The 25,658-nt window shown below is 41.3% G+C and overlaps 1 protein-coding gene across 8 annotated transcripts in view; it reads left to right on the forward strand.

Annotated features, from left to right (window-relative positions):
- Positions 1-25,569, forward strand: part of PPP1R13B (protein phosphatase 1 regulatory subunit 13B) — a 67,663-nt gene extending 42,094 nt beyond the window's left edge. For 5 of the 8 annotated variants that reach the window (XM_081191429.1, XM_081191428.1, XM_081191426.1 and 2 more), the window contains exons 5-18: positions 5,454-5,555; positions 6,606-6,780; positions 8,736-8,932; positions 10,291-10,455; positions 11,131-11,311; positions 12,975-13,130; positions 16,337-16,503; positions 16,734-17,235; positions 18,806-19,563; positions 20,620-20,757; positions 20,853-20,986; positions 21,125-21,291; positions 22,818-23,017; positions 24,293-25,569. In XM_081191429.1, the coding sequence (XP_081047555.1) occupies positions 5,454-5,555; positions 6,606-6,780; positions 8,736-8,932; positions 10,291-10,455; positions 11,131-11,311; positions 12,975-13,130; positions 16,337-16,503; positions 16,734-17,235; positions 18,806-19,563; positions 20,620-20,757; positions 20,853-20,986; positions 21,125-21,291; positions 22,818-23,017; positions 24,293-24,334 (3,084 nt within the window). In that variant the 3' untranslated portion in view covers positions 24,335-25,569. Of the gene's footprint in view, positions 1-10; positions 383-5,453; positions 5,556-6,605; positions 6,781-8,735; positions 8,933-10,290; positions 10,456-11,130; positions 11,312-12,974; positions 13,131-16,336; positions 16,504-16,733; positions 17,236-18,805; positions 19,564-20,619; positions 20,758-20,852; positions 20,987-21,124; positions 21,292-22,817; positions 23,018-24,292 lie in introns of those variants that run through there. The other 3 variants (XM_081191431.1, XM_081191425.1, XM_081191430.1) reach the window with 3 other exon arrangements.
- Positions 25,570-25,658: the final 89 nt, after the last annotated feature.

A 25,658-nucleotide genomic window follows, 5' to 3' on the forward strand; every position in this document is an offset into this window, starting at 1 on the left:
AAGGCTAACGTCCAGAAACGTTTGGCACTCTTCTCACGGAACTTGATCTAACAAGAGAACTTCATATGGATTAGCAGGATTGCAAACTTTCCTGAACTTCATCTGCAATTTTGTTTGAACTTTAGCTGTGAATTATAATGAGTGAGATTAAAAGCAGGAACTTCAGTGATTAAGTAGAGCTTTCAAGAAAGAGCTGCTTGCTGGAGGGTTCTTCTATAACAGAGTTCTCCGATGTTCAGAGGCTTAGCTGCCCTTCTTTGGAGGCCTAAAATATTGGTTCTAAAAGTACAGTTCTGAAGAGGAATCTGGAATCTGGCTTGTTTTCCCTCAACCATCTTTTGCCATGTGGATGGAAAGGAAGCAGCTGAGAGTAAAACTACAGGTTTAAATCTTTGTTTGTTTTTCCTTTCCCCTTCTCTTCCCCAGTGCTAAATAGTCACTGTGAAAGGCACAGATGGTAAAGATTTGTGTCCAAAGTAAACACAGTAATGTTACAGAAAGTATGTTTGTAACTAATAGCCACTGTCCTGGTTTGTTATTTTGTTATCTTTTGTCAAGGGTGTGAAATTGCATTCTTTGGAGATAGTTTCATTGTCTGTAGCCACTTTCTATTGCGGACTATTTTACAGGATAAAGTTAATTCCATAGACATATACTGTGAAGTTACGTTTAGTCAAATGCCAATGGGTTTTAACGTGCTATCATTTTATATATAATGCAGGTTACATAATATTAATATGACATTGATTAACATGATATAACTTTTATTATATAACTTATTATGAAGAACAGGAGAGCAGTACTATAAGAATTTAAGATAATAACTTGATTGATTGAGTTCATTGTGAAAAATATACTTTGAAATGAGTCTAGCACTTAGATTATTCTTTTAAAAAATAGGATTGTGTTCATTTTGAAAGCCAACATTCTTAGCTTTCAGTGTACATAACCTGATGCTCTTCTGTATCTCATTTTTGTAAAATCCCATCAGTGCTCCCTAATGTGACAGTAACTGATGATCCTTACCAAAACCATAGTTTGTAGTCAGATGACATCAGGGCTCCACCAAGGCAAACAATGGAGCTCTGAGTGCGTCAGAGTCCTGTGGGTAGTGAAGCAGACCCTGCAGTGGAATGTGAATGTCAGATTTTGATAGCCTTCACAACCTGGTAGGAACAGATTGTTCTTTTGGCATCTCTCATAAGAATATCTTGATTTTTGTTGTTGGAATTTGTAAATGCTCCATGGGTTGCTTTTAGGGGAAAAAACCCCAGCAATGCACATTTCAAGTTCTGCTTATAACATAAATTTATATGTTACATGTAGTATTGAGGATCAACTGTGTGAGCTCTGTGTAAAATGATAACTGTAGGAATAATTGAAGGTAGAAAGCCTTCATTATACACAACTTAAAAATTGAATCAGACTGCAAGTGAGGTTTTCCTCACAAATTTTTCTCATTCTTACTGTTCTTGTGCTTCATCTTTTTGTGGGGGAAGAAATGTTTACTTCAGTTTTTAACCTTTATTTTGTTGCAGAATGGTTGCCTAAAGTTAGTCAACCACCAGTTTTTCAAACCATCTGCTGCTTATTTTTGTGTGAGGACTGTGTGTGTCCAGCTTTGTTAATTAGCTCACAAGAGTTGCTAGCCTTCAAAAATGTTCTCTAGCCTGCTGAGAGCCAGCAGAAGAGGGATGGAGGGGTCCGTCTCTCTTGCAATAGCCTGCTGCATTTCTGTGCTGAGAGAAGAGGAAAGGGCTTCCCTACTCTGGCAGTCCACTTGGTTTCTGTGTTCAGCGCAGTGGAGTGCAGTTTCATGAACTCCATGCCTGTGGAAATATGCCTTGGGGCAACCAGGGGGAGGGCCTCCTCTGTCACGTTACCCAGTTTATGGAACCATCTCCCCTGGCTTTAAAACAGGCACCAACCTTGTTGAGTTTTTTGCACCTCCTGAAAACACATTTATTAGTGTTTGGAATGTACCCTGGGAACTATTTGAGTTACAGACTGTATAGTTGCATTTTAATATGTATTTATTATACAGTTGTACCTTGGTTGTCAAACTTAATCCATTCGGGAGTCCATTAGACTCCCGGAACAGTTCGAAAACCAAGGTGCAGCTTCTGATTGGCTGCAGGAGCTTCCTGCACTCAATTAGAAGCCACATCGGATGTTCGGCTTCCAAAAAATGTTCGTAAACCAGAACACGTACTTCTGGGTTTGCTGTGTTTGGGAGCTGATTTGTTCGGGAGCCAAGCCGTTCGACAACCAAGGTACTTTTGTACTGTTTGAAATTTTTGTTTAATACATTGACATTTAAGGTTGTAAACTGCCTTGGGATTGATATGGAAGCTGGTATATAAACATTTTAAGAAGTAAAGTGAAAATAAAGCTACTAGTTTTGATTTGGGTATCAAGGCTGGATGAAATTTGTAAACTACTGCATAAGGTTTCATCTAAAATAATGTTTCCCAAACTTGGGTCTCTGGCTGTTTTTGGACTATAGTTCCCATCATCCATGACCACTGGTCCTGCTAGCTAGGGATTATGGAATTGTAGTCCAAAGCAGCTGGAGATCCAGGTTTGGGAAACACTGATCTAAAGACTAAGACAGCAATCCTAACCCCTACATCTGCTGATTGGAAGAGGTATTAAGATGGGGCAGAAGTGCCTTTCTTCCAGTACAGATGAACCACACGGGCAAAGGAGAGCCATAGTTATGTGTAAAATTCTGCAAACATAGATCTACCGCTGGCACTGTTTTCATATGCAGTAAGCCCTTAATCGGGACGCGGGTGGCGCTGTGGGTAAAACCTCAGTGCCTAGGACTTGCTGATCGCATGGTCGGCGGTTCGAATCCCCGCGGCGGGGTGCGCTCCCGTTGCTCGGTCCCAGTGCCTGCCAACCTAGCAGTTTGAAAGCAGCCCCGGGTGCAAGTAGATAAATAGGGACCGCTTACTAGCGGGAAGGTAAATGGCGTTTCCGTGTGCGGCTCTGGCTCGCCAGAGTAGCTTCGTCACGCTGGCCACGTGACCCGGAAGTGTCTGCGGACAGCGCTGGCTCCCGGCCTATAGAGTGAGATGAGCGCACAACCCTAGAGTCTGTCAAGACTGGCCCATACCGGCAGGGGTACCTTTACCTTTACCTTTAAGCCCTTAATCAGGGCATTCCGAAGGCAGGATGGAGGCAGCTGAATCCAAAGCCCTTCATTCATTCCCATGTGATGCCCCAGGATCAGGCCCTCATTTATTTATCACATTTATATCTCACCTTTCCTCCAAGGAACTCAGGGTGGTATACATGGTTTTCACCTCTCTATGATATAGTCACATAACAAGACTTGAAACTTTTTTGAATTGCTTGAGAATTGATATAGGAAAAACAGTAAAAATAAAAACACTCCCAATGCAAGACAAATAAAAAATAATAAAATGGTTCAGTTAATAAGCATAATATCCCACAGTGATCCCTCCAGCAAAGAGCCAAAGAACCCATTGGCTCCAACCTCTGGCAACAGAAGCATCTGAGCAGGAGGAGCAAGTAGCCAGCTTAGTGGAAAGAGCAAGTAGCCAGCTCAACTACCTTTGCAGTTACTTTCTCTCTGCATTTTGTGCTGCTTTTATGAGATGTGAAAGTCATTTCAGCAGACAGCAGCATGCCCTAAGCATAAGCTTCCATGCTGTAGTTGTAAAACATGAAGCAACCATATATTTATGTATACATGATTATGGGATACTAGTAGATTAAGGAGTTTTGAAAGTGATGGTTTGGGACTCCATTGATTTATGTAAGTCTTCCTCCCTCTCAGGGAAGATTTTGTTTTTCTGCATCAGTATCTCCATTTGAAAATCCTGCTCCTGGGTCACTGCTTGGAGGCATTTAAACTCCTGGACATTCTGGAACCAAGCACTGCTTTACTCTTGCTGGACACTACAGTGCCCACAGGTGGCCCATGATGGCACATTATTTTGGTCTCTGCTCCTCAGTCTTTGTTTTGCTTTATTGTGCTGCCTTAGTCTCTTCCATGCAAAGCAGTGCTCCACATTCAATAGTCAAACCGTCTTCTATTTTATAGAAAGCATATAGGAATGCAAACAGAATTCCATAATGTCATGTATTGTTCATATATGTAATTATATTTGTTTGTACACCACGTTTGTACTTTCGTTTTTACTTTATCCGCTCACTGTTTTCTTCCTTTTACATAGTTGAACTTTCATTTCCTTTTAGTGTGGATTTCTAGGAGGACGTTGGGGAACCAGTAAATAATTTACTAGCTTTTTATTGAAGAATGAGCTTTGTTTTGGTCCTCATTAGAAATTGCATTTGAAGTCCTGTTAAGTAGCAAAATGTTACTTAAAGAACAGCTTGCAAGGAAGCTCTTAGTAGCTGGGATGCTATTTGTGAAGGCCTTACTGGCCCTCTGGCAAAATTTGTTGGCTAAGATTTCCCACCTGAGCAGCTTTTGCTATTAAGTGTAAGAGTTTCTGTGTCCTTTCTAGGACTCTTAGGAGTGGAGTAGAGGAATTCTGGGATTGCAAAGACAGTATATATTGAACATTAATCTCTGGAGGACAAAATAGTCCATAAGAAGAGGAAATAACCTCTTAACATAAAGGAGAAAAAAGCACACACATTTAGGAAGAAAAACTGTGAGAAGCTGAATAGAGTTTGAAACAAATTATCCATTGGGAAATTTTAATATTTTCAGTACTTCCTAATGGCATATTATTTTTCTCTTTATAAAGCCAGTTCCTTAGCTGTTGTAGCCTGATCACATTGGGCTACCTTGGAGATGTGTTTACCTGCCCTCTAGATTTGTAAACACAGTTCTGCTATTCATCTCCCCCCTCTACACACACATTGAAGTAAATGGTAGGCTTTCATGTCAGTGGGGGAAAGGAAAGCATTGGACAGTGGTGGTTTTGTATCTTATTTGGATTACATTGCTTTATTATTTATTGTAAACCACCCAGAGAACTTTTTGTTATAGGGTGACTTACAAATGCTACAAATAAAACAGATTCTATGATTCCCACTCACCTCTACCCCCACCACCCATCAGCTGTAGTGTGGGCTGCATCAAGGAATTCCAGTGTTTCCTTCCCTTATCCCTCAAGGTGATGCCTATCATCATGTATTGGCAGAAAAGGTGGGATCAATCCTTCATGAGATTTTTCTGTTTCAAGGGTGGTAGGTTCATCATCTATGAAGGCATGCTTCAGTCTCTGCTGCAGCCCTGTAGTGCGGCACACCACGTTTGTCATACAAACTTATATTTTCAAGAATATGAAAGGGGGCAAAGGGCAGGCTGCTTTCCAAATTGTGTTAAGGACAGTTTATTGCAGAAAATGGTCAACTATTAATGTGTGGCAACTAAAATGTGAAAAAAAATTATGAGCATGCACATAGCGTAATGACAGAATAATGTTGCTTCTCTTTATTCTCTGCAGGTTGGAAACCCACGTGTTGAACTCACACTTTCAGAACTTCAGGATATGGCTGCCAGGCAACAGCAGCAGATTGAAAATCAGCAGCAAATGCTGGTTGCCAAGGTAAACTACACTTCCAGTAACAAGAGGAAGGAAAGAACAGAAAATGTGCTGTTTTCACAGAAGGCTCTAAATCCCAGTAGTACAGAAAATTTGCAAATTGAGAACAGATATGGCATTAATCCTGTGTGTGATGCCATGTTGCCTTAGATGTAGGTCTCAGGTCTAGGGTCACATAGTCCATCGGTGATTGAGGCTTTATGGTTATCAACAGAGGTCCACCTACTGACTTGAGCAGAGTCAAAATTTCAGTGCTAGTGTTCTTAACCCTTCTGAAATAAAGTCCTGTTCAGCATTTTGTTCAATACAGTGATTTGCCACCATAACCATGTTATAATAATCACTGTCATTTTGCTTTAAAATGGAAGAAACAATATCTACAAGGTGAAGTCTCTGTTGAGTTAGAGGACAGAAGTGAATTGAGAAGAGTTTAGGTTATACAGTAGTAGTTTAGTGTGGGTTTTTTGTTGTTTTTTGTTTTAAAAAAACCTCAGGAGAAAAAGGAAGCATTTCCCGTATTTGTTTAGTCCGTAGGCTGTCATTCTAAAGAAGTGGCATTTATCTTGCTCCAGATCTCCTTATCTTTGCCTGTTTGTAGTTTTCTGCTAGTCATTATTTCCTCTGGGAAATTATGTAATGGGGGGTTGGGGAGCCATTTTGCTGCAGGAGGAAGCGTGTTTGAGGAACAGGAAGTACAAGTTGCAGGAAACTTCACAGATGTGTTGGAATGAATGTTTCAGCTGGAGCTTGTTTTTGTGTAGATGAGAGATTGGATTTTGTAGCTTCAGAAATGAAAGGCCTGGTATCTCTTGGAGGATACAACTGGGAGGCACATAAAAACTTTACATTAATAGGTTCTTAAAAGATAAGTTCATGCTGTTGTTTAATATATTTGTTTCCAGACTGAAGAAATATGCAGGTAAGATTTTCCTAATTTAAACACTGGCTGACTCACACTGAGGTTTTGTTTTGTTTAGAAGTAATAGGCAAGTGACTGGTAATGCTTTTCTAAAAATAAGACAGCATGATTACATGTTCTACTTGTTTTGATAGGAACAACGTTTACGTTATCTCAAGCAGCAAGAGCGCCGTCAACAGCAGTCTGTGTCTGAGAGTGAAAAGCTTCAGAAACTTAAAGAACGAGTGGAAACCCAGGAGACAAAGCTGAAAAAAATCCGTGCCATGAGAGGGCAGGTGGATTACAGCAAGATTATGAACGGCAATTTGTGTACGAGTGGCTTCTTCCCATTTTTTTAAGCTCTTAGGTTCTTGGCCCAGAGGTTGACTGGGGGCCAGGGATAACAATATATTTGAGCTACTGCTGTCAGCCAGTTGTATGGGGAAACATTAACATGAGTCATTCAGAACATGGAGTCCTCTGGAAGCCATTTTCACTATTTTGAGTGCAGCTTTCCAGCTGCCATAATGAAGGGAACATGTTGCAGCCTAGTAAGCATCCTGCATTAGGCACACGAGCAGAAACATGCCATTCTGTAGCATTTCAGAATGTCTTTTCAGCATTCTCGGACTCTTGCGTTTGCTATTTTTTTATTTCATAAAATTTATACACTGCCTGGTTGTTTAAAAAAAACCCAAGCAGTTTGCAAAAGATAAAACAGCCCTACTTAAAAAAAAAACCATACAAAAGTTGAAATACTAAAACAGATTAATATCAGTCTGAAATCTTATTAATGTGAATTGCTTATATAATGTGCTGATTGTAAGGAACAGAAATTAATTGACCCCTCATATCTTAATGTTTCAGGGACTCTGGAATATTAACCAGGAAACCCATTGCATGAGGCATTCAATTGCGTCCCTGCAATTGGCTTGTGCTAGATCTGATCAGCAGAGCATTGCCTTGTGCTTTCTGCACTTCAAACTCCAGCAGCTGATTCGGGGGGTTGTGGACTGGGGAACATAATAGTCTAAAGTCCAATTTAGGCATGACCACTTAATAGCCTTATCCAGACAGAATCAACCACAGCACTTTCCTTTGCTGCCACCAGGGGTGCCAACTCGAATAAAATAGGGGGGATAGGTAAGCCCCACCCCACATAATTGATCAAATGATGTGGTGCATGCACATTTCAATGGCAATGCCCATCAACCTGGGGGAACATCCCCCTCAAATATTTTATTGTGGGGGCCAAAGCCCCCACGTCTCCTAGGAGTTGGTTCCTATGGCCCCCACCCCCAAATTATTTTGCTTATAAGCTTCATTCTGCAGCAGCTTGGAGAAAATATTTGAACAGCGTTGCTTATGGATGGATGGCGGCTAACAGATTGAGGTTGATTCCTGACAAGACAGAAGTACTGTTTTTGGGGGACAGGAGGCGGGCAGGTGTGGAGGATTCCCTGGTCCTGAATGGGGTAACTGTGCCCCTGAAGGACCAGGTGCGCAGCCTGGGAGTCATTTTGGACTCACAGCTGTCCATGGAGGCACAGGTCAAATCTGTGTCCAGGGCAGCTGTTTACCAGCTCCATCTGGTATGTAGGCTGAGACCCTATCTGCCTGCGGACTGTCTCGCCAGAGTGGTGCATGCTCTGGTTATCTCCCGCTTGGATTACTGCAATGCGCGCTACGTGGGGCTACCTTTGAAGGTGACTCGGAAACTACAACTAATCCAGAATGCGGCAGCTAGACTGGTGACTGGGGGCGGCCGCCGGGACCATATAACACTGGTCTTGAAAGACCTACATTGGCTCCCAGTACGTTTCCGAGCACAATTCAAAGTGTTGGTGCTGACCTTTAAAGCCCTAAACGGCCTCGGCCCAGTATACCTGAAGGAGCGTCTCCACCCCCATCAGTCTGCCCGGACGCTGAGGTCCAGCGCCGAGGGCCTTCTGGCGGTTCCCTCATTGCGAGAAGCAAAGCTACAGGGAACCAGGCAGAGGGCCTTCTCGGTAGTGGCGCCCGCCCTGTGGAACGCCCTTCCAGCAGATGTCAAAGCGATAAACAACTACCTGACATTCAGAAGACATCTTAAGGCAGCCCTGTTCAGGGAAGTTTTTAACGTGTGATATTTTACTGTATTTCTGTTTTCTATGGAAGCCGCCCAGTGTGGCTGGGGAGGCCCAGCCAGATGGGCGGGGTATAAATAATAAATTATTATTATTATTATGGCCTCATGCTCATTTCTCTTTCTATGTGTTTGCATTCATTCTGCATTTTAATTTCAGCCACTGAAATTGAACATATCAGTGCCATCTTCCAGGAAAAGCAACAAGAGCTACAAGCTGCAGTGCTAAAGGTGGACCAGCTTACTCAACAGCTAGAGGACCTGAGAAAAGGGAAGCTGAACGGGTTCCAGTCTTACAATGGACAGATGACAGGGCCTGCCGCTGTAGAATTAAAAAAATTATACCAAGAGCTACAGGTAAACAATCATGACATTCACTTTACATAGTGCCAATGAACAAAACTGGGGCTTTCTTCTATTTAAAGGTAAAGGTACCCCTGCCCGTACGGGCCAGTCGTGTCTGCCTCTAGTGCGCCCATCTCACTTAAGAGGCCAGGGGCCAGCGCTGTCCGGAGACACTTCCGGGTCACGTGGCCAGCGTGACGAAGCTGCTCTGGCGAGCCAGCACCAGCACAGCACACAGAAACGGCGTTTACCTTCCTGCCTTTTTTTAAAAAAAGCGGTACCTATTTATCTACTTGCACTTAGGGGTGCTTTCGAACTGCTAGGTGGGCAGGAGCTGGGACTGAAAGACAGGAGCTCACCCCGCCGCGGGGATTCGAACCGCCAACCATGCGATCGGCAAGTCCTAGGCACTGAGGTTTTACCCACAGCGCCACCCGCGTCCCAATTTCTTCTATTCTTCTATTTAGTGTCAGTTAAAATGCATCTCAATTAAAACATAGCAGTTACAAGGCACCAAGTAAAATTGTTTCAGGGCCATATCCAGGCTCCCAGTTGGTCATGCCTCCCCATTACCATTGAAAGCAATTGAATAAATATTTTCCTTTCATCCCTCTTCTAAGAAAGAAAAGCAGTATTACAATCAGGCATTTTAGTTGGTGTTTCATTCACATATTAAGCACTATATCTTCTTAGAAGTAAGTCTTTGTGAGTTCAGTGGGGCTTACTCCCAGCTAAATGTCTATAAGATGACATCCTTTATTTGGAAATGGACAAAATCCAGCAGCACGACTTTTATACTGGAAATCATATCCTAATCAAATTCCTTATAAATTAAGGAAGGTTTTATATTACTTCTTTTCTTTTCGGTGTTCTTTATATAGTTTTGATGTTTTACTTAGGCGCTGTTAATTGATTGCACGCCATATTTATTCATGACTGAACAGGTGCTTTCTGGGAAATGAAAATATGTCAGAGGGGGTTACAAAGAAGTATATAGATTTTAGTTTCTGTCCCTGAGCACAAGCCTTAGAAATCTATCTGAAAGAAATAAATTGGACTTACAAGCAAGTAGATGTATTTAGTCTTTAGGCATGTGTTAAACTACCTAGGCTTGACTCCAAAGAACTATACAATTAATATTGTATGCCCAATAGAGCTCTGGACTTGTTTTTTCTTATACAGCAGTTCCCCACTAAACCTCTTAAGTTTCAAAAGGCAGTTTGTTGTTTAGCCTATTCTGCTATTTAAATGAAAAATAATTCCAGAGGGCACACACAGGACATAGCTGTTTTTTCTACAGATTATTGAGTTTTTTTACCTTTAAAAACAACCCAAACTGAAGTAGTGATAATCACTCTGTTTATTTATAGATTCGTAACAGGCTTAATCAGGAACAGAACACCAAGCTTCAGCAGCAGAAAGAACTTCTGAATAAGCGTAACATGGAGGTTGCCATGATGGACAAGCGTATCAATGAGCTACGTGAGCGCTTATACAAGAAAAAAGTTGAGGCACGTCAAAAAGAAAACATCCCTGTAAGATAAACTATTAAAAGGGCCACATTTCAATACTTCTACAAAGCTCATCAAGCTTCATCAAGTTTCCATTTCCTCTAGCCCCATAGAAGTGAATAATGCATTACTTGTGTTTTGCCAAAATCTGCTGCGGTAATATGAGAGTATAAATTGAATGTGGGGTCATGTAGACGTGAGTTGAAATTTAGTGATAAAATATTAGTTCCTGCACAGGAGTACTTTGGTGGCCAGGATAGGAATGGTAGACTCTTTATTAACTTTTTCAAAATTGAGTTTGCTGAATTACATTGGCAGTAGAAACTTAATTTCCTAATAATCTCATGAGTTCCATATTATGCAGACTTTGCAGCTCTATGGCATGGAACCAAAAGGGAGAAGGGGATATATTATATGATGCTTTTTGGTGCCTTCTGAGATGAAATGCTTTCCACATTCCCAGTAGCTGGGAAAGAGAGATAATAAAACTGAAGCGGGACCGTTATTAACGTTGTTTATGAACATAAAAGAGAAAATGCCCCAGGGGTGAGGGAAGAGAGGAGGAAGGGCTAAGGGGTTTGAACCCCAGAGAAGTGCACTGCAATTCTTCTATAACTCTTCCTTTCAAAAAGATTCTGCAGATATGTAGACACATGCTGATATTGATGTTAACACACCTTTTGATTTGCCATTTTTTAGTTAAACCGGATAAATGGAACATCCTCTCCTCAATCGTCGTTGAATGCTTCAGGCAGAGTTGCAGCCGTGGGGCCCTACATTCAAGTTCCTAGCTCCAGCAGCTATGCTGTGCCAGTTGACCCAGTGAAACCACAGTCCCTCACTATTACTACTAGTGCAACTCACGGAAGATCGAAATCTGGTAAGCAGTTCACAAAAACACGTACATTGTTTTGTACAGTAGGAGGTGACAAAGGAGTTGCCTTTGGGGATGATCATCAGTCCCTTCCATAAGGTGGAAGGGATTAGGACCCCCAGAGCTCACTTTCATATTGAACAAACTCATTTGTTCAGTCATTTGACAAAAACACGAGTCAAGATGCTTTCTCCTTTGTCCCAAAGTTACTATTAAATGCCTCTCTGGTTTGCCAATATGATGATGTACCGTATGCAACTCCTACATTAAGTATGGCTGCGATTATAAGTTCATATTTAATTGCAAGAAGAACAATTCTGATGTGAGTATTGTGACAGAAGGGGAGTGTTCAGGAGAGCCTCTCATGTCCTTCCTTGCACAACTGCCTTGCGGAGTAGGACAGTAACCAACCAGTAACAGCTGCCACCTTTGAACTAACAGCTATCCCCCCGCCCCAGGTGGGAAGAAATCTGGGGTGCTCAAGGAAGTTCTAAGAGTCCTGAGATCCTAGGAACAGAGCCTCTTGTGTTTCCCAGATCCCTCACAGTTTACCCAAGGCATAAAGTGAGCTGAAAAGTTCTCCATCTCTCCCAGAGATCAGAGCAACTTACTGATCCTTAACAACCCCCATTCTGTTCTTATTTAGCATGAGCCCAAATGATCCGGGGTTGTGGGGGATGATTAGAATCCTTGAGCTTGGCAAATGCACCCACTCCAGATCTGCAACAGTCAAATTATATGAAGTTTTATTTCTAGTAGAAGAAGGAAAGAAGAAGGCAGTTGGACAAAACAAAATACTGAAAAAAAGGAACTCTGTGGCTCAAACCTGATTGATCCTAAGCGGCTTCACTTGCAACACAGTGCTCTGGCCCTAAAAGGGAATTTTCAGAGTGAGGGTATTCTAGAAACCTCACAAGGATCAGAGGAAGCTACTTTTTGCTGGTATAAATGGTCCCTAGGGTCCCCCATCTCATTGCTAGACAGCCTGTAATTTGTGGATTCAGAGGTTTGGCAGGCATTATTTTTGTGGAAAATGGAGAGCAACCAAGTTCTTGTTCAGGCTTAATGGAGGGCGAGAATTGCCCTGCCTCATGAAAACGGAGAGGCAAGAGACCATAAGTAGCATTTCAGGAGATGTAAAAACAGTATAACATGCATCTTCACACACATTTATGTAGATGGTTTCTGCAACTTGTAGATTCCTTTTCTGTGGGTTATCTTTGAAAACAAACAGTTGATACTTAACTAGTCAAAACAAGTCCTGCTTGCAGTTTCTGAACACAGATACGTCATTGGCTTTAGCCTTGTACAATATTTTGGATATCTGGCTAATTGGTTTTGTTTGGTTATGAGCCCTTGTCTCTAGCAGCCAAGTACAATATATGCAGAATGCACTTTAGTCATATAAATTACATATGCACTTCTTTTTAAAAAACTGACTTTTTCTCCCCTGCAGCTTAAGTTGAAAATTGTTTTCTACCCAGATTTTGTATGAGACACAATTTGAGGGCTCTTTCTTAATATGTTGAGTGTCATACTTTTATCTGTACATTTTCCTGTTCTCTTTTACGTTTTAATCTTTCTCTTGTCATTTATGTTGTAATTCTTTTCCACATCCTATTTTTTCCCCTTTTTCTTTTACTGTGTGACTGGATCTGGTCGTCTCCAGTAGATACAGACTATGGGTGTGTGAAAAAATCTCCAGGTCCCTGGAAGATTTCTGATTTAGACATTATAGTGGATCCTATTCTGTCACCTCCCTCTCTTCAGTCTGCTGTTCACAATATCATCCATTCAGCTTCAACTCTTTCTGAGATCCTGCACTGTGAGTCTGTAGAAGATCTTTGGCAAGCTAAGAAATCCCATTTTTAATATGGTCATCTGAGCTTTGGCACACAGATGCATATTAAACAGGAATTTTTAGAACTGTGTCTGTATATTGTCAATAGAAGCATGTGTGTGTGTTTCATTGTTTTCTGGGTATTTCGCAAGTGAACAAATCTAAAATGCTCTCCTTCATGTATCTAGAGAAAGCAGAATACTTAGCTAGCAAATAATTAACTATGCTGGTACCTTGAGTCAAGAAAGTTCACATAGGGTCACATTGTATATATTTTGACATAAGCAGGTACTGCTTTTTGTGTTCTCTAGTCTTGTTCTTAGGTGGTTTACTTTGTGGCTGTGGACAAGTTACTTGTTACCTGTACTCATGTACCTGGCAGTAAGTCCCATTGAACTCAGTGGGGCTTTTTTGAGTAAACATATACAAGCTCACAGGATGCGGGTGGTGCTGTGGTCTAAACCATTGAGCCTAGGGCTTGCCGAATCCCCATGATGGGGTGAGCTCCTGTTGCTCGGTCCCAGCTTCTGCCTACCTAGCAGTTCTAAAGCATGTCAAAGTGCAAGTAGATATATAGATACCACTCCGGCGAGAAGGTAAATGGCGTTTTCATGCGCCGCTCTGGTTTCGCCAGAAGCGGCATAGTCAAGCTGGCCACATGACCTGGAAAAACTGCCTGCAGACAAACGTCAGCTCCCTCGGCCAGTAAAGCGAGATGAGGGCTGCAACCCCAGAGTCGTTTGCGACTGGACTTAACTGTCAGGGGTCCTTTTTATACAGGCTCACATCATCAGTCTGCAATCCTAAACACACCTACTAATGAATAAATTCCATGGAACACAGTGGAACTTACTTATGAGTGCACAGATTCCACTGAAATTGAACTTTACTACCACTTAGTTTTCATCTTCTTAAAGCGGGGGGGGGGGGGGGGGGAGAAGGTCACTTTAACAGCCAGTCAACCGATGGGTAGTTACAGGAACTGACACTGGTAGTTACAAAAACTGCTGATTGTCACTGGGAGCAGACCATCAAAGGGACTCTCTTTGATTTTCAGTCAGCTGTTGAATTCTGAATAGTTTAACGAGTGAGTTGGCGGGGCAGTTTTGAAATAGAAACAGAAATAAAATGAAGTGTGCATGTTCCGCTGTGGACCCCAGGGTTCCAAGAATCATACAAATAATTTTGCATGCTCAAGGTGGCTTTGGTCTTGTTTTCTAGAACAGCAGACCCCCCCCATGCCACCCCCCATGCCATGCAGCAAGGCATGTTTTAAACCAAAGGCAATTTCAAAAGCAGTTTGTTATTTAGCATTGGGCAGTGTGTGTGTGTGTGTGTGTGTGTGTGTGTGAGAGAGAGAGAGAGAGAGAGAGAGAGAGAGAGAGAGAGAGAGATTATGGGGGGGGTGGGGACCAGACCTCTCAGGCACACTATTTCATGAAATAGCCTCTTAGAAAAAAATAGAGCGAGTTTTGTGCCAAATGTTTATTTTCAGATTAAATGCTTTATTTCTGCTTGCTACTAACTGTACCAAGTGTTTCAAATCAGGCCTCTTATCTCTGGTTATAACTTTTATTTTATTTTTAATTTTTTATTAAATTTTCCAACATACATTTATAGTATCCAATCTAAATTTATCACATATTTTCTCTTTTAGACTTCCTTCAACCTCTCTGACAATCATCCATTATTCAAATTTTTAAATACACATTTCCTAATTTTATATTGCATTTTATAAACCTTCACATTCTTAGTTTTCATCAATACAATAGTCCTCTATCATTTACAGAACTTCTTGAAATCCCACTAGTGTTATTTGCTCATCACATACACATTTCAGATAGTCTGCCCCAGTCTCTGGTTATAACTTTTATATAATACTGGGTTCTTGCTGTTCTTGAAATTATGAAAGTTGAGATGCACAAATTGGAAACGTTGTTACAAAAGAAGTTTTTTACGGCATGTATGAGAAAGAGCATTTTTTTGTTCTAAGAGTAACCATTACTTTAGACAAATTTCATTACAAGTTAATTCAGGAAGTTGGCATCCTCTTCAGGTGCTGTTTTGCTTCAAAAAATTTTTAAAAAACATTTTTTAGCTTCTGGGTTTGTGTCAAAGTATTCTGATATTCAAAGTCAATTTCTCGCTTGAAGAGGATACATGAAATGCATGGATACAAACCAGTACTTCCATAGCCACCATACTAGTTTCTGCTATCCCCATACAAAAATGGGAAAATAACACATGAGCGGCAGATCCATCTGGTTCCCAGTGCATTTGCTTGACTGCTGTGCTTATGAATATGGCATGCATTTGCTCAACTGGGGTGGGTTTTTTCATATAATCTATATCAAAATTCACTTTTAGAAAGTTTCTTCTTATTTTCCAGGTGGGCATGATGTCGGGGTGTGTTGGGGAGATAATATCTTCACTTGACTTTCTGATTCTTTGTACTACCCCAGATGATGCTAATAGGAGGTCATGGACAGTGTCAGATCTTGATGTTGGCCCTGAAGGCAGTTCTTCGTGGCATTCAGGAAACAAAAAACAGCAGTTTATGAACTGTATGTTGCAAACCACAATGCATTCTCAGTGATCTTAATTCTAATCAGAAATCAAAAGGCATCTTTAGATTAAGATAATGAATTATCTTTCAGCACAATACATCTGTAGAATTCAGTTTGAATTGAAATGGAATGTTTAGTGTTAATGTATTTTATTATAATTTTCCCATCCTGTGGGCTCAGACCAACTTACAGAAATGCATGGGTGATATCCAGTTGTGAGAATGTTTATTGTGCGGCCTTTTCTAGAGCCAGCAGAAATCTATGAATGTATCCCTAAAATAATGAAATCTCACTAAACTCAAAACAGTACTCAGAGCTCTAAACAGGTTACCAGTCACTTCTTTGGCCTTATGTATATAAGCTTGTGATTTAATATGCTTTATTGCATATATGCTTTATCGGTCTTGGCCACCTTCGGGACCTAGTACAGATAGGCTGGGTAGAAATTTAATAATAAAATACATTAATAAACATTATTTTAGATTAAACACATTTAACTAATTGTTGCCATCTCTTCTTAATCTGAATTATTCTGCACTATCTTCCATTCACAATTTCATATTCTCTTTATACAAATGTGCGGGCATCAGTAACCATTTAATAAACATTTTCCTTTGTTGCCAGCTAACGAGGGAACCTGGTCAGCAGTTAAGCAGAGTCCTGTTCCTGTGGTGAAGCCGCCCCAAATCTCCAATGCAGACTGGAAGGAATCAAGCATGGATGCTGGTTTAAAACAAGGAACGATATCAAGTCAGCCTTTGTCTTCTTCATTAGGAAGTACTGATAAGCTGGTGAGTTTTTACCACTTCTACCCCCATCCCCTTGCTGCATACAGTATCAAAAATTCATGGTGTTTTGCAGGTTTGTGTACAACATTTCTGTATGTGCTATGGGCCTCTCTGTCGAGATTTTGTGTACTTCATCCATCAGATACGTGTTAAAAAGGGATTTGTTTTCTATACAGGATAGAAGAACAGCCTTCTCAGCTTTTCAGACACTTCTTCTGTTTTCCCCTCCACAGGGTCTTGATATAGGGAAAGTACCACCTACGATCCCTGGAGCAAGTAAGCAATTGCCCCAGAACTATGGGACCTACCCAAGCTCCATTCCATTGGGAACAGGTTCTACCAATTCCCTTGAAAGGCGAAAAGATGGCAGCCTCCCAAGACCAGGGTCTACAGCAGCAAGCCGGCAAAGACCTGTTCCGTTACCACCAGCAAGCAGCGTTCATCAGCCAAGCTCCTCGCAACAAATACAGCAGAGAATATCTGTGCCTCCAAGCCCCACATATCAACCTTCTGGCGCCCCATTATTTCCAGGTGGCGATGGCAGGCCTGATCTCCCCTTAACTGTGGCCATCAGGCCTTTCTTAGCTGACAAAGGCTCAAGGCCCCAGTCTCCCAGGAAAGGGCCCCAAACCGTGAACTCCAGTTCCATCTATTCCATGTACCTTCAGCAAGCGACGCCACCAAAGAACTATCAACAGGCTGTATACAATACCCTGAACAAGTCCGTTAAAGCAGGTAGAATAATTTGATGTTGCATATCTCTTCTGTTTAAGAGCTGCTTGATACTTACAGGAGTTAAATTAGGTTTGATGTAAATTAGATCTTTGCTTTAAAAAAGTGCTGTTTCTTTCAAATGGTAGAAAAGAGCCTGGGCATTCTGCTAACCCAGGATTTCGTTACAAATGACTGTACATTACAGGTTTGCAGCATTGCATCTAATTGGGAGGCAGTAACTTTCAGAAGTGGGTTATGCTTTGCTACAAATCTAAAATTGGGGCTTGTGCTCTCCCTCTCTCTACATCGTGACTAGTCTGAGGTGCTGAACAATATTTGCTTCACTTTAAAGACAGTTGTTAAGGGGACTTATTTGAACTGGTTGGGGTGGAGCTGCAAAGCTAGATTCTCAGCATGTTTGTCACTGCTGCTTACCAAGAAGGAGAGGGGTGAGGCGTCAAAGTCAGCGCAGTGCATACACACTGGAGAGCTAATTCATTGTTCCCGCCAGTGCACCCATACTGCGCAGACCTCTCCCCTTTCCTTCTCTCTAATTGGCAGCGACATACCTGCTGGGGAAATAGTGATGTGATTCTGTCACACCTGATGAGCCACTTCTGCAACCATCTCAAGGATTACTTTAGGGGCCTGTTTTATTGAATGAGTTGTTTCCAACTAATCTCAACTCACTGAAATTAGTGAACCTGAGATAGCCCTGTTCATTAATTTCAGTGGGTCTACTCTGAGTAGGACTAACATCGACTACAACCCAATATTTACATGAGTGATTGGGGGGAGTGAAGTTTAACACTAGGTTTATTAGCATTTCCAGAAGAGACATGGATGTATTAATATAATGCTAAAAGACATAGGATTAAAACCCACTTGACCTGTCTAGTCACAATGTGAGAGGGAATATGATTGACCTCTGCAAACATTAGAGGGGGCTAGTGAAGGATTTATATTCTATGCATTTATGTTGAAAATTACTGTTGATAAGAAAACTAAGAAATGTCAACTCGCCACTAATAACTTCATGTTGGAAATGGATAAATGCAACAAAATGGTGAAATATCTTGTATTCTTTCTTGAAGCCACGGATGTCCTCAAGTATATTTGAGATATCATAACAGAATGTTGTTTTTCATTTCCCAGCAGTTTGCTGCCACTGTATCTCTAGCTTAGTGGGCACCTTTGGTGTGCTACTCCTTGTTCTCTTTTGCTTGCTATTTAAAGCACATCATATCTATATTTCATAAAGGGGCTGACTTGCAAGGAATGCTACACATTAGAGATGTTTAGGCTTTTTAGTGCTCTATGTCCTTCCTTTTTTAGATATCTATACTCAAGAACCATGACCTCCCTTCCAAATCTTCCCCACTTTTATGACTGCTTTATAACTGCATGAAAATGTCCAGAATTGTTAGAAAGATGAGTTGCTTTTAAGTAGTTTCCTCATGCATTTGAAGCTACAAAATTGACAACTGTCACCATTAATTTTTATATGATTTTTAAAACAACAAACAACACTTCTGAGAAGTTACTCCATGTTAATTTAGACCCATCCCTAACTGCTACTTTTTCTTCTCAGTTTATGGGAAGCCTGTTGTACAGTCCGGTTCGACTTCCCCTTCGCCGTTGCCATTCCTTCACAGCTCTTTGCCTGCCAATCCATCACAGCCTCAACCTCCCGAGTACAGTGAAAAAGATCAAGAACTGGAAAACACCCCACCCTCTGGTGATAACAGCAACGTAGAAAACATCCCTCGCCCCCTCAGCCCCACCAAGCTCACGCCCATCGTGCATTCGCCCCTTCGCTACCAAAGTGATGCCGATTTGGAAGCCCTTCGCAGGAAACTCGCCAATGCTCCCAGGCCCTTGAAGAAGCGGAGTTCCATCACTGAACCAGAAGGCCCCAGTGGACCAAACATTCAGAAGCTATTGTACCAGCGCTTTAATACCCTGGCCGGAGGAATAGAAGGTGCCCCTTTTTATCAGCCAAGCAACTCACAGGACTTCATAGGCACCTTGGCAGATGTTGACAATGGGAACACAAACACCAATGGCAATATTGAGGAGCCCGTAGCTGTGCCCCCGACAGCTCCTCTTCCTGATGAGCCTTCATCAGATGCCAATGATAACGAACTACCTTCTCCTGCAACTGAGGAGTTGATCAGCGAAGAAAACACAAATCAAATGCCCGAGACAACGGAGGATGATAACAACAACAACAACCCTGCTATAGCCCCTTCTATTGAGCGGCCACCTAGTCCAACCCCAGAGGCAGAATCCCCAGAAGAAGAGGAAATGCAGCCGCCACCTGCTCTTCCTCCTCCTCCACTTCCTGCGGTAAGATACTGCGCCAAAACCAGTGTGATCTGGGGGAGGGGGGGTGTAAGCAGTGCTATGCCACATTGTGGAATCTGCAAAACTTTGAATCCACTTTAGTTTGAGTGTGTACAGCAAGTCGAAACCCCCCCCCCCCAATACAACTTTCTTAGTATATTCTAATTTTTCCCCAAACAAATGGCCAATAAGTCTATCCTACGTCTTGGATGTAGGACAAAAGTGTTACATAGGGCAAGTCAGGCAAGTACAGAAGCAAGATTTGACTGTGCTGCAATATGTATTTTGGTGAAGTGCACTTTGATCCAGGTCTGAACAATTTGTGACCCACCAAGCTGAAAGCAGTGTAACAGTCACATTGTGACCTGCCAAGTTCTTGATAGCCTTGGTTTTGAATTCCCAGACAGGCAGACAAAACAAAAGGTTCATCGAGCTGCTGATGGGCTCCATTTAGCTTAAAGTTGTGCAGGCCTGTCTTTTAAGGCCTTGGTCCTCAGTCGGTGGGTTATGATCATGCCACCAGCACCAAACATTTATAAGTAAAAGGGAGAGAGCAGGGCATGTACAGTTAAAAGCTAGATCTTGGGTCTGAAAATATTAAAGACTATTGTCCTATGGGAATACACCAAGCGGGCTCCCTTTCAGTTACATTAGGAAAACAGTTACAGATAGGTAGCCGTGTTGATCTGCCATAGTCAAAATAAAAAAAAATCCTTCCAGTAGCACCTTAAAGACCAAGTAAGTTAGTTCTTGGTACATCTGTGTATCTGAAGAAGTGTGCATGCACACGAAAGCTCATACCAAGAACTAACTTAGTTGGTCTTTAAGGTGCTACTGGAAGGAATTTTTTTATTTTGATTAGGAAAACAAGTAGTGGTGATTATCTAGATTTTATGTGCATTAAAGAAAAGCTAGAGACAAAGTTGGGGCAGTTCTCATGTTTCTACTAGTTCCAGAAAACAAAAGTTTAAAACAGGATAAATTTCTCTATGATAGAATGCAGTTCAAAGTGTTCTGATACTGATGCATTTTGAAACTCAGGGTTGCCTTTTTACTCAGACCAAAAGGACCAACCTGAAGAAACCCAATTCGGAGAGAACTGGCCACAGCTTGAGGGTCAAGTTCAATCCCTTGGCTTTGCTGCTGGATGCCTCTTTGGAGGGAGAGTTTGACCTGGTGCAAAGGATCATATATGAGGTAAACTTGGAAATATTGTTACTCACCTACGTTACGTTTTGATGGTGGAAAATATTTAAGTTCATGCAGTCAGTCCTTGTTTTCCCCCAACTTAGGTGGATGACCCCAGCAAACCTAATGATGAAGGAATCACTCCTCTGCACAATGCAGTGTGTGCTGGCCATCATCACATAGTTAAGTTCCTGTTGGATTTTGGTGTCAATGTGAATGCAGCAGACAGTGATGGATGGTAAGAGACCAAGTGGAGCACACACTTCTGTTGGGTGCCAACAAAAGCTAGAAACCGGTTACTAGTGCAAATCCATCTTCACAGGAATGAGGGCACGTTTTGTCTCACCTGACATTGAGTCTTTTGCTTTGTTTTCAGGACTCCTTTGCACTGTGCTGCTTCTTGCAACAGTGTTCATCTCTGCAAGCTACTTGTTGAATCTGGAGCAGCAATTTTTGCTTCAACCATAAGTGACATAGAAACTGCGGCAGACAAGTGTGAGGAAATGGAAGAAGGTTATATTCAGTGTTCCCAGTTTCTGTATGGTAAGTTTCAGGTTTTGTAACTTGAGATTTCAGAACTTTGCTTGAATTTGTCATTCCTCACTTGTTCCAGGATCTAGAAGTATGGCATTGCTTATTTTACAATGAAAAGTGTGTATTCGATTTCGTGTGAAGATTTATGCAGCACCTTTCAGCCAGCTGATCCTCAAGGCAGCTTACAGCAGATTCCAAGTACACCAAAACAACAATAATGTTAGAATACCGACTGTTGTTGTGGAGAGGCAAATGAGGTATCAAATTAAGAATGTGTGACATACACCGTGTGGCTAGTTTGCTCACTAAATCAGATGATAAAGGGGTGGAAACAAAGGTAATACAGGTTGTATTCTTCATTGATTTGAGGAATTCTGTGTGCTGTTAGTGGGAACACTGTGTATGTGAGTGGGTAGAAGAGTGGAGAAGGCGTTAGACACAAACACATCTTCAAATGTTCCCATGTCTGGCTTTAGGAAATGACTGCCTTTCTCACCATGAGCTGTGACTCATATTTAGCCTGCTTTGGAGCAGAAACAGCTGTGCCACAAAAGGACAGTTAGAGCAGTTCTAGTAGGATCCAGAATGTAGCAGCCTACCTACGAAGGCCTTTCCCGGCTACAGAATGTCCAGAAACATGCACTTGCCATATTGAATAATAAAGGAAGGGATAATTATTTCCTGTTGACTGTGCTTAAGCGAGTGCAATGTAAATTACTGCTTGAGCTGCTGTAGCTTAAGCCAAGTCATAAAATTCAGCCACCAGAACGTGTTCACAACCATTCAGAGCTTTGTGCCTATTGGCTTTGCCAGTTTCCATTTCCCATGGGACATGTGTTTCTACAAACCTCGGACAAAATGACCAACCTCATATTAGTGCTAGTAGAGTGAGGTACTCAGAACAGATGTATAATGGGGTATAATAGGGACGCAAGTGGCACTGTGGTCTAAACCACTGAACCTCTTGGGCCTCCCAACCTTTCTTACCTTATAATGGAGTATAACACTTACTGGTGTAATCTCCTAGAACTAGTTGCAGGGTGCTTCTTTTGCCTTTCCCCATGACAAAACCACCTGTCTCTAGAAATCAGGCCTTATGACTGTGGTGGGATTTGATAAGAACCCTACACCGCCTCTGGTCCATGTCAATTTCACATGTGTGTATTTATGTCTGGTCCATTTTGTTTTCATAACTCTTCATATTTTATCCTGGTGTACACATTTTAAGTGTTTTATCCAAAAATATGCACTTAAAAATGACTGTTGGTACTTTCATTGAGTTGAGGATTGCATCACAGAATCTGGAGAAGTGTGAAATCTATCCATACATTAATCTGGAAGGTGCAAATTAGGGCAGTTTGCACAAAAATGAAGACCAAACAGAATTCTCCTCCCTCACTACAATTGTATTACACATTGTATTACGTTTCCACGCTGCATGAGAGCCCAGGGGCGCCATGATTGCAGTATCCATTTTCCAAATAGTGGTGATTGCTTATTCATGTTAGGTTAATGTAGTTGTTTCTTGGTCATAGGTGTGCAGGAGAAACTGGGAGTAATGAACAAAGGCATTGTGTATGCGTTGTGGGATTATGAAGCTCAGAACAACGATGAGTTGTCATTCCATGAAGGAGATGCAATTACCATTTTGAGGCGCAAAGATGACAATGAGACAGACTGGTGGTGGGCTCGTCTCAATGACAAGGAAGGCTATGTGCCTAAAAATCTCTTGGGGGTAAGTCTTGCACGCTCTTCCTAATTCCAGCACAATACAGTGCTTTTCAGAAATCCTCAATTAGGAATGATTAAGACAGGGGTACTGGTTTATTTGGAAGAAAGTCCTTCCTGAACTGTACCACTGCAGGTTCAAGTACAGACCAAGAACAGTAAAAAAAAAGGGGGGGGAGGAGCTGGTCATTTTAATCTCCCCAGGCAGAGTTGCAGACCTCAGAACAACTCTTTTTAAGGTGGTGAATCATGTGGAATGTATAGAATATGGGATAGTCAAACAGGGTTCATAGAGAAATTAAACTAATAAACTGGGGCTCAGCAGAAATTACCATACTTTTCTGCGTATAGGACTTTTTTTTACTCTAAAATAATGTTCAAAATCTGGGCTCGTCTTATACACAGATAGTATCTCCCCCCATTTTCTCCCCAAAAATATGCATGGGGGCATCTTGTAGATGGAAAAATACTGTAGTTTTCTTTGTTGAATTCCTCCCAGATTATTTATAATGTACATTGTGCTGTTACAAACTTTCTGTCAGCACAGCATTTCTCCTTGCTTGATGGAACAATCTCCCCTCCCCTGCTGTTCTGGTAACTCCTACACACCCCAATATTCTGTGTTGCTTCTGACACCCATAATTTCCAGTTACTAGTACAGTTCTCAAGAGTGCAGCTTTGTCTTCTAAAACACAATACCAAGCTGCAAGCCTCTATGAAAGGAGACAGGATGTTGAAACAGGATGCTCTTTGGGCCTTCCCTATACATGCCAAAGACTTACTTGTGGTGGGCCCAAGCACTCAACAAGCAAAAAGCAAGAAACCTCCATAGAGTGGGTATGGATCTGAATTGGAAGACAGTGGGCTTTTGGCCCTAAACAAATCTGAAAGCAAACTCAAATGATGGCAGTGGAATTTGCTTCCAAATTTGTGTGTTAAGTTCAGAATGCTACTATTAGTCCAAAGCTTGAAACAATGTGGAACAACCAGTCTTCAAGAGAATCATTTTCTAATACAAGGGTTTGAACAGTTAAAATTACTAATGTTCCCATTTAGAACTGATTATTGCTATTGTTGTAAATTGTGAAGCATCAGCCTAAAGCACCTTTTCAACAGCTCAGTTGAAAAGATTCTAGCAGAAATAAAGGGAAATGGAACTAATATGTATGATGCTGTCGAATTGTTCTGCTTAAAAGTTGCTTTTAATGCAGTGGTAGAGTTGTAAAAACTAATATGCTTTATAATTTGCTAAATAACAATTTTAAATCTTGTTTTATTGCAGTTATATCCAAGAATAAAACCTAGGCAACGAACTCTTGCCTGAAAACCATCATTTGGCAATACAGTATCTTGCTGGCAACTGGAAGTATACACTGGAAACATTTTCAATCACATTTCACCAGAAGTAAAGCTATACTTGTTTTAATTGGTGCTCTTGTTAAATTGATGGACAGCATTTGAGATTTCCGATCTGAAGTTTGTATGTGAGATCTGTTCCATGTTCACTCACCCAGTCATTGGGAGAGGTACTCAACACAGCCTACAGTATTTTGCCAATTGAATTAAAAGAACAAAACTTGTGCTAGATGTTAAAAACCTTTGCAAAACACAGGTATGCTGTCTGATCCATTCTAGTCCACAGTAACTGTCAAGGTCTTTATTAAAATTGTCAACTGATTGTTGAGTTTACTGTGTAAATCCTTGAAGAGCTTGGTAAGTTGGCATCTGGGAATTACCAACAGTCCTCTGGTATAAAAGGTGTTATTAACTAACAGTGAAGCATCAATGCTGAATGGATTTTTGCACATTTCTCAAAACCACGTTCCTTCACTTGATGTTTTTTCATGATATTCTGCTTACAGCACCACTTTAAACTGTCTCAAACACACCCACACTGAATTCCATCTTCTGGACAAACCTGCATTCATATTTAAGGGATCTGTATGTCTATATGAAAGAAAAGTGCAATAGTTGAGAAGGTAAGAGTCAGGTTATAAAAAAGCTAATAGGTTCCCTTTAAGGACCTTTAAATCTTATCTGTGAAAGTAGGGAGGGGGTCTGAAGGACTGAATAAAGGCTGAGCTGGCTATGTAGAGAGTGAAGGGAGAAAGAAGAGGACGTTTTGCTGTTTTGGCTGGGGCAGCATCTGTGGTTCTTGGCAGCCCGGCATCTTGTGCCAGGGTGAGTTATGCAATAACTTTATCCACTATCTAGTTTCGAGCAAAAAAAAGCACTTCACTGGAATATTAGTTGTACATTATTTTATATACAGAAGTCTATTTTGAACTTCCCATTATGTTGTAGCCATACGTGTTTTATAATTTCCTCCCTGTAAACTGTAGGCCATTTGGCTTTATTCATGTACACGGTGTGCATAATTTATATATCCATTGATGCAGTGCTGTAACTTGCTTTTACCACTGTTTAGCATTAATTGTATATATTGTGGTGATGAGAAGTGGAAGGGTATTGTAAAAGAATATTTGCTAAATGAATGTGAGTTAAAAGCCTATGATACACTGCTAATCCAGTGTGCACAATAAAACTACTGCTAAGGTATAGTTGTGTTTGTAGGTGTTTCTTAACCCAAAACATTTTTTAAAGAACATAATTTGTTACAAAGCCCCCTGACCCATTTATTGCACCTT

This window comes from Podarcis bocagei, assembly GCF_964188305.1.
Source record: "Podarcis bocagei genome assembly, chromosome: 1".
NCBI lineage: Eukaryota > Metazoa > Chordata > Lepidosauria > Squamata > Lacertidae > Podarcis > Podarcis bocagei.